Source organism: Micropterus dolomieu, linkage group LG23, assembly GCF_021292245.1.
Source record: "Micropterus dolomieu isolate WLL.071019.BEF.003 ecotype Adirondacks linkage group LG23, ASM2129224v1, whole genome shotgun sequence".
In the NCBI taxonomy this organism is placed as follows: Eukaryota; Metazoa; Chordata; class Actinopteri; order Centrarchiformes; family Centrarchidae; genus Micropterus; species Micropterus dolomieu.
Genome location: NC_060172.1, coordinates 10,378,715 through 10,388,258, shown reverse-complemented (window position 1 = coordinate 10,388,258; position 9,544 = coordinate 10,378,715). Strand labels below are relative to the sequence as shown.

Below are 9,544 nucleotides of genomic sequence, written 5' to 3'. Positions count from 1 at the left end.
ATAAATATAAAATCTGGGTTTTACTGTTAAGATGGAACTCATTTGGAACTTTTGAAAAACTGCTGGATTAAAGCTGGGGTAGGCAATATATTACTGAAGCATTTTCTGGTTATATTTGTTGAAATTCTCTTTGTATCGGACCAAATTAATTTATTGGTTGGCCTACCTGCCTGTCTACCTGCACACACACTGCCCATATACTCATTGAGCATGAAAATGTGTTTTTGGGGAGTGGTTTGGAGGGCTGAAGAGATGGGGGTGGGAATTTTTCTGTTGGATACTTTCAAAATCTAGTTGTCTCTTGCTGTCTGTCTCAAGCTTTTCATATGATATGTGTGCAGAAATCTTAATTAATGCAAGTAACTAAAGCTGTCAAACAATTTGAAATTTAACTTATATTAAATCTCACTTAAATAAATACAATATTTCCTTCTGAAGTGGAGTGGAGTTGAAGTAGAAAGTGCCATGGCCTCCACCTCTGCATACCTTTTCTCTTTATGTTGATGTGACTGTGATTACTCAAGCAGAGTCAGGTGTGTCAGTCCTGAGTTGAACCTCACCAGCTGCCTCCCATTCTGCAATCAATTCTCCTTCAATAACCCTGAACAGCCACTCTCACGCTGCCAGATCGTAGCTCATGCTGAGTCAGTTTTCGTTTCCAGCCTCTAGTTCTAGCGATTGTTACCTTTGAATCTTCTCTAACCATGTTTCTGCTCTCCCTGCAGTTCTGTCTCCAACAGTTAACCTGTTGGTTTTGCCTCTCAGCTCTGGACTCAGCTTGGCTCTGCTAATCACTGGGCCCTGCTCTGGCACACACCACTTCTGGCTTTTCCCCTGTCCGGATTCCCAAATCACCCCCTTGGATCAACTTCACTCCCTGCTCACATTATTGCGGTTATAAATAAATCATCTTACAAAATATACTCCTGCCTCCATGTGTCTAGCGCTTGAGTTCACCAGCTCCACCGTAACAGAAAGTGGCATGAAAAGAAAAAGAACAAGTACCTCAAATGAGAACTTATGTAACCTATGAGTCTATGTTTATACTATACTAAAATTATTTGTATACTCATCTGGTGACCATTTTGAACATCTAGTGGTTGTAAAGTTGTTTAAAAAAGTATTCAGGTTTTTTTTTGTTCTTTTTATTGTTGTTGCTCTTTGCTTGTGGGTGTGTGTTTATCATCAATCCAGTGTTGCAAAATAAGTGATCAACAAAGGGTCACAATTTTTCACTTTCTGCTAAGCTAGCAGCAAAGGTTTTCTGCAATATGATGAATAAAATGTTGACAAGTATTAATAAAGGTGGTTTATGGTAACCCATCAAGTCTGCGGTCCAGATGTTCTGCACTTGTTTTCCAGAAACTAAGTGGTCAAACAAAGACAGAGCAAGTATTATTCTAAAGAAACACCAGCCAATGGGAATATCTACAACCTGGTAACCCGTATGTTTTTCCTAATAATGGCTTATAACTATCCTATAAAGCAATGTGAAATTACAGTGTATAACTCTTTGTAATAGCACCGTATTAGAAAGTGGTGCCCTTCATTTTGATTTACTGACTTAAATGTTCCTCCAACGTTTGCATGGGATCTGATCAGCTGATGCAACACTGCACCAAATGGCAGCTTGACTAAAACTACAGCAGCCTCAACAATCTCCCCTCTTTATTTTTTGCTTGTTTAATGTAACAGAACAGCTGGAGATCATAAAGTCTACATTAATCTTTTTTGCAAACAAAGAGCAGCAGAGTTGGTTGGTGGCAACAAACACATGGTCTGGATTGTTTGTTTTCTACATGTCATCAATTACAGAATGATAAGAGAAGTTCAAAAGAACAGCTCATGCTTATTATTCCTTTTTTTTAGGCGTCAGGGGTGACCTGCAAAACAAATCACTGGGATAATGATAGGATACAATTCAATTATATATATACAATATATAGGCCTATCACCAAATCATAACAGAAGTTATTTTGGGGCATTTGTCATCTAGACCAAACTCTCCCACCATGAGCAAGCACTTGGCGACAGTGGCAAGGAAAAACTGTCAACACCTCAAGTAGAACCAATCTCGGTGGCCATATCATGACAAATGTCACCATTTCAAACCTAATATAAAGTTAGGGATTTTGCCATCTCAGTTCATAACACCACAGTAAGTGAGTCTGTCTCATGTGATGTGGGAATTTACTGCCCTCTGCTGATCATTTTGGCTTTACAGCACATTAGAAACCTAAAATAAATGGTAAATAAAGTTAAAAAATATTAGAGAATGATGTTCAGAGTGCTGAGAACGTGACATTCATTTCATGGTCAGCATAATAATTTACATTTTCATGTATTTTTTAATAATAAAATATAGTAATGATATACAGAATGGAGACATCTTTAACCTGACCCTGTGTGTGGTTCCAGAATGTTTTAAGAAAACCACTATAGCCCCTGTACCTAAGAAACACCTGTCACTTGCCTAAAAAAAAAAAAATAGAGCGCCTTTCAGAATCCATGTTACAAAGTGCTTCACAAAGGCAGAAAAAAAAAACAGATTTTAAATGGAAAAAGATTTTTAAAAAATTATTTAAAATACAGCTTAAAGGAAAATTAAAGGAAAATATAATCAGGAAATGCTTGAAATGACTAATGTCCCACTGCCTTGACCTCTCCCTACCTACTGTCCTATTACAGTTTGGCTACTGTTCCACTAGATCTGTAGATTATGCCATCTAACTTGCTCTGCAAGACAAATACTGACATGAGAATGATGTTTATTGACTATAGCTCTGCTTTTAATACAATTGTACCATCCAAACTGGTGTTAAAACTTAGAGGTCTTGGTCTTAGCAACTCAGTCTTTTGATTTCTTTTTTGACAGGAAGGCCCCAGACTGTGAGTATTGGTAATGCATGTTCATCTACAATAACTCTTGGGACTGGTGTGCCAAAAAGATGCTGTCTGACTCCCCAACTGTACAGCCTATTTACACACAACTGTGTTGCCAAATATGACAATAACACTATAAAATTTGCTTTGTAGCTGTTACATTGATGAGAGGGACTATAGGAGCGAAGTGGAAGACCTAGACAATAAGTAAAGAGGGAATTACACACTACTTTTTCCCTCAGCAGGTCATATATGTTGAAATTATTGCCAGCTTTACCTTTTTGGGCACACAGACACACTCACATAGTCCCTCAACACAAAGGGCATCCTCAAGAAGGCACAGCAAAGGCTGGACTTTCTGAGGCGCCTCAAGAGCGTCATTATGGGAGCCGAAATTTATACTAACCTCTAGCATAGGACTGTAAAAAACTAAAAAGAACTGTAAAGACAGCAGCTATCATAACCATTGCACAAAATTACAACAACTCCAGGACATTTACACTCCCTGCAAAAAGAAAGCCCATAACATCATTAAGGACATCAGTCATCCTGCTCATGGACCGTTGTTGCTGCTTCCTTACTTCTAACTTAGCTAATGTAATGAGCATCAACCTGTCTCCCACATGCACCGATCACCTTTTGTAAATAGTATTGTTACATGTGTGTGCACTGGATATATGGTTATGTGAGATATAAGTATTACTAGTATGTGGGCTGTGAGGGCTGTGAAATATTGTATGGATGGTCTGTATTTATTTATGTGCACAAAAGATGAGAGCTGGGACACAAGTCACTGTATTGTACATGTGACAATAAAACTGAACATGAAACGTCTGCGTAATGAGTTACGCTTGATACATTTAGCTGAAAATACTTCTGTACTTTTAGCTAAGTAACAATATTTTTGTTAGTACTGTTTCTGCTTAAGTAAAGGATCTGAATATTTCTTCTACCACTGCTTCACACAATGATGGAGAGCTGGCATTCAGACAGCGCAGAAACACCACAGCAGGGAGCTCTTAACACCTGAGGTGTAGACAACAAGAAACAAAAAACAGTCACCTAAAATTTTAGCTGACAGTTTTTATTGTGGTCTCAAAAAGTACAGCACAGACAAATGAAGCACGCTATTACAATATCTAGAAGTACTCTAGGAAGAATACAGAATGCCATATAAGTAATAGTGAAAATATCGTCATGCAGATTGTGTTTTCTTGTAGGCAGTTTCAAAGCAGAATATACAGCAGCATGTATTTAACTTCATCTACAGTATTATCGGACACATTGGCCCTTCATCTCCTAATACCACAAATGACTGATTTATTATCATATAGGAAACTGTATATTTTTATTTTTACAATAGTGCAAAGCTGACCATAGCAAAGCAAAACAAATTGCAAGCAGGAGATGAAACCAGCACAGACATTCACTGAAGTAAATAGCTGCATAATACTGACAAAAATCATTAACGTTCACTTCAATGGGACAAATATATTCAATACTATTAAAACACAATCAACAGTGCAAGCATGGCAGTAAAATAATATTGTACATTTGTCAGAGCTGTCAGCATCACGCACGATGTGAATGCTTGTGAATGTTAAATACAGTGGTCATGTTTTCAAGTGAAGCAACACTGATGTGAAGAAGCACACAGGTGTGTCAGATTTGGGCTTTTGTTGATTTGTTTGTTGAAAACTAAAAGTATGACTCAGAGCTGAGATAATAATCAAACTGATGCTCCATAGACAATGAATTGGATGTTTCTCCTGTCTTTTTGAATGGAGGGTCATCTACTGCAGTGGTTCCCAACTGGGGGGTCGGGACAAATCTAAGCGTTCACAAGATGATTTACAAGAAAGGAAAGCAGAAAAAAACATGTAAACTGTATCAGATTTCCCTCTAATCTTTTCTTTTATCTAGTGAAAAACACATCCATTTTACCTCTAAAATGGGGTGGGGTCACTCTTTTGTCATGACTGGTGTCAGCATGCATTCGACAGTAGGGAGCTGATAGTGACATGTAGGAATACCATATTAATAAAAAGTAATTTCTCAAAGACCATTTGTACAGTATGGAGCTCTTGTTCTTGTGTGATTGGTAAGTGTGACAGCTCTGCAGCTGGTGCGTTGACTGGCTGGTCAACGCCTCAATCTTTAGCATTTCACATTTTGCCCGTCAACTCTCTACTGTATTGGTAAGAATCACCTCTTTCATTATCTATAGAGCAGTTCTACATTTAAATGTATTTCTCTGGTTGTTGCATTTGGAAGTGATAATAAGAGATGCTTCTTATAGCTGCTATGTGTAGCATTTTTAGGTAAGACCACATTCATGCACTACATTTCCCATAAAACCCATTGCTTCCTTTCACATGTCCCTGTCCACGGTGTCTTTGGCTTCATTAAAAGACATTGTAAAATGCAACGGAGCAACCGGCAGGCTTATGGGGCCGTTTGTTTACAGTAATTACTAATGTCTAAAAATTAAAGTGGTAATATTTAACCTCTATTAAAGGCTACATGTATCAGCTATACACTGATTAGCATTTCAGCTCTGAGTTAGAAAATAAAAGAAATACTTAGGCACACATGGTGCAAATCAATACACTTAAAGAAATGTGCAGTGAAATGAATGTAAATTATTGCTTTGGCTGATACAACAGTGGACACAGTGTCACATTCAGAGAATTAAAAGAGAATCAAACAATCGTGAATGTGAGCATGTGAGGAACATTCATAACAGAATCATTGCATGGGGTCAAATCAAAGGCAAAAACTTTGCAAACCTGTTTAAAATGTTCATAAAATATTTTTCTGGATGTAAATACGTCTGAGGAAATAAAAATTGCAAGAGAAGGAGCTCTTTTAGTATCCAAAAATGAAAAACAGTGTTGGATAATGCTACACATTCAAAATGTGTATCTTATATTTATGAACATCATTTCGCAGGTTTACAAAACTTACATTTGAGCTCACAAGAAGCAAACTACTGCTGTGATTGAAAGTTCTCCACATTCGATATTTTGGCAAGGAGAAGTCTTAGGTGTAAATGTCATGTTGACATAAAAAGTACAATACAATCTATATCAATGACCTAATACAGACAAAGTTACAGTAAGAGATGGACTGGCTTTATACAGTATAGACTGATTTATTTTGATTGAATCAGTGCCAGCAACATTTCTTTTATGCTTCAATAAATCTTTTAAACCAACATTATATATCTATAGTTATATAATACAAAATATTGTTTTGACAGATTTGAGTTGTCTGAAAGCTCGACCAGCTAATTGCCAAAATATTCAGAACTGATTATCACTACTTTGCAATCTAAAAGGGATTTTTGGCTGAGAAAGTAAATTTGGTTTCTTATGAGAATAAGCACAGGGTTCATAACTGAGGTGTAACGGCTGTGATACAATCATCATGAATCATTAAAGCAACAGATAATGATGAGTCGGTGATGGTGTGGTGCAGCCTCCTCATACACAGCTACAATCGCTATGGTCATCTCTGATGCTGGTGGTCTAACGCTGCAGTGAGGGCGTAGAGGCAGTGTGTGTGTAGATGTGTTTGTGTGTGTGCAGTGGCTGAGTGAGCTTTTGGCAGTGATGTGACATGACGTTAGCTGGGACAAGGTGGGCTGAGCGTAGAAGGAAGAGAGTCTCCCCAGATGTCTCCAGCAGTTTGAGGAACCATATATGTGAGGGTAAAGGGATTTCTGATTTCTGATTTTTAGTTGACCAGACATCCAGGGGAGACCTCTGTGGGAATAAGAGGGTTTCAGTGAGGGGGGGGGGGGGGGGGGGGGGGGGGGGGGGGGGGGGGGGGGGGGGGGGGGGGGGGGGGGGGGTGTCACAGGTCAGGGGTGTGTGTGTTTAGAGGTTGACCAGGTGGAGGTTGGAGGCAGAGAAGTGGGGGCACAGAGCCATGTCTGGGTTCTTTAGCTGTCGCAGGATCCTCCGGTGGAACTTGGAGCGGACCCGGTTGAACTCCATGATGTCGCTAGGATCCTCCTCGATCCAGAAACGGTGAAACTCCTGCATTAAGTAACCTGTCGTAAGAAAAACGAAAGTTTACCCTTTATGTTCTTGTAGCATTGAGTAGCTGGATGTGTAAATAAACCATCAAATCAACTTCAATATGCCAGTGTTGCCAGCTTGTTCTCAGCGCATTTGTTAATGCAAATTTAAGCTTCATTAACAGAGTTTGTGGCCACCAGGGGGCAGCAAATCAAGCTGAAAACCAAACATCTGACATCCAGTATATACTGTATCTCTGACCATACACAGTTATGGCAAGTCTAGCAGATACTGTGCAACATTAGCATTAATTTGGAGTTGTGTTTCTGGCCACCTAATTCTAATCTTATATTCATTTTTCTTTAAGCTCTGTTTTTGGTCTCGACTAACTCCTGAGAAAAATTTCTACCATTTTCTGTCTGCTGTTTGGTGCTTTGCAGAACAATACATTCTAAAGAAATATTTATTTTAAAAATTAAATTGAAACCTAAGAGCTGTGTTGACAATTTGGATCTAGTTCGTTGAATTAATTTCAGCATTCAATCTTTCTTGTCAAATCTGTCAACTTCTTACAAGCTTTAAGTCTGACAGAGGACATGTCCTTACTTTAATGGGGAAAATTATAGAATGTAAATGCTCCGTACTTGTATAGCGCCTTTCTAGTCTTTTCGACCACTCAAAGCGCTTTTACACTACATCTGCATTCACCAGTCACACACATTCATACACTGAGCCTAAGTGCTCAAACAGAAACTAACATTCACACTCATTCATACACTGGCGGAATAGCCGCCAGGGGCAAATCGGGGTTCAGTATCTTGCCCAAGGACACTTCGACACGCAACCAGGGAGCCAGGGATCGAACCGCCGACCTTCCGATTAACAGCCAACCCGCTCTACCTCCTGAGCCACAGCCGCCCCTCAAGGTATAGGTAAAGCAAAACAGGACAATATTTGCAACATATATATATATATATATATATATATATATATAAGTATAAGCAAAACAAACAAATGTTGTATTCCTGATTAATTTCTGGTCCTGCAGGGGGGGAAATCTTCAAGGTAACATATATCCAGATATCAATCAATCAATCCAAGTGGACAAAAAGTGCTGTACAGTAAAACAATAAATGAATACATAAAAGACACTAAACACAAAGCTCACACAACGCAAAAAATACAAATAAAAACATTACAATGAAACAACCATACAATAAAACAATAAAATCAATACAACTAAAACAAGAAATGTCAACTTCAGTTTTCAAAGGCCAGAGAAAAGAGGTGGGTTTTAAGAAGAGACTTAAAAACAGACAGTGAAGATGCCTGTCTAATGTGCAGAGGTAGATCGTTCCACAGTTTAGGAGCTGCTACAGCAAAAGCTCGGTCCCCTCTGTGCTAATATGACAGATATATCAACTGAACTCACAGAAGGTCTGCTGGAAGTGCAGCAGGCTGGGCATCTCTGGGGCCACGTTGTACAGGTGAGTCTTCAGGGCTCCACTCACCAGCAGAGAGTAGGCCAGGTCTGTGATGTTGATGCCCACAATGGCAAAAGAGTAGCTTGAGGGAAGTGATAAAAATACTGGCATTAGTTTGCAGAAAGCAGTTTTTTTTTTTTGTTTGATGGTTTTACTCAGGAGGTGTGGGTGATGTTGATTTTAAAACAGCCTTTAATGAACAGAATTTTCCATAAGCCCTAGGTTTTCAAGAGCTAAACATCCCAGCTAAACAAAAGAATCCATGAGTGAGTCAAGTGCATTCAGACATGACAGAGAGGACGGAATAGTGAGCAATGTTTTAGAAAACAGCGATTACAGCTGGAAATATGACTTAAGAAGAGGGTGTTGGTGACTCATGTTTTTCTGATGTTTTTTTATGTGAAGTGAGCTGTGGCACTGTGCCCATATACTATATATTATACTCTACTAACATTGTGGATATGGGTGAAATCATGCTTCTGAAAGGCCAATTTTGTTCAAGCAAATCCCAGGAACACTTCACATTTTTTCAAAAAGACATATGAAAGAAAAGCTCAATGAGAGATTGGACTGAGTTACAGAAGCCAGTGGAACAGATGCTAAGAGTGTTAAAATCAAGTTTCCTGAAAAATCTGTTGTATTAAAAACATCTTTAAAAAGTTAATAATTACAAATATCCTTAACATCTATATCGCATCAAAAGTGAAAATACCGTATTAGTGTCCAACAGCCAGTTTTTGTAAAGGTCTACCTCAGTACTTTCAATTCATGGCAAAGTACACGTGATCCGTAAAACCTGTGGAAGAATTGTAGCTGCATACAATTGTGCTGCATACCAACCATGAACTATCTCTTCCGTATAGACACTGTACAGCTATCAGACTGCAGTAAATAACTTAATTTACAGCTTGCTGCTCGGCTGGAGTGTCCTCACAATACTGTGTGGGTTTAAAAGGATTTAATGTGACTGTGTTTGTTTTTAGAGTCAGTCCTTGGTGCTTATCAGAGCCTATGCAGACTGGAGGCAGAAGGCAGGGCAGCAGGACACACAGCAATGAAACACTTCCTGCCAATTAACACACACAGTCTCTCCTGTTTGCATATATACACTCGATGGCCACATCATGGAGCCCCACTGCTAAAACTGCTCTG

At 38.9% G+C, this 9,544-nt stretch overlaps 1 protein-coding gene and 1 long non-coding RNA gene across 2 annotated transcripts in view; one reads left to right on the top strand and one right to left on the bottom strand.

The window, feature by feature from the left end:
- The first annotated feature begins 540 nt into the window (after positions 1 to 540).
- LOC123963949 lies at positions 541 to 923 on the top strand. Its single transcript, XR_006823290.1, has 2 exons — positions 541 to 644; positions 726 to 923. It is a non-coding gene; the product is annotated as an uncharacterized LOC123963949 (long non-coding RNA).
- Positions 924 to 6,764: 5,841 nt separating this feature from the next.
- The window catches only part of elmod1 (ELMO/CED-12 domain containing 1), a 28,456-nt gene continuing 25,676 nt past the window's right edge, over positions 6,765 to 9,544 (bottom strand). Inside the window, exon 11 of the mRNA XM_046039807.1 lies at positions 6,765 to 6,940. Within this exon, the coding sequence (XP_045895763.1) occupies positions 6,765 to 6,940 (176 nt within the window). The remainder of the gene's footprint in view (positions 6,941 to 9,544) is intronic.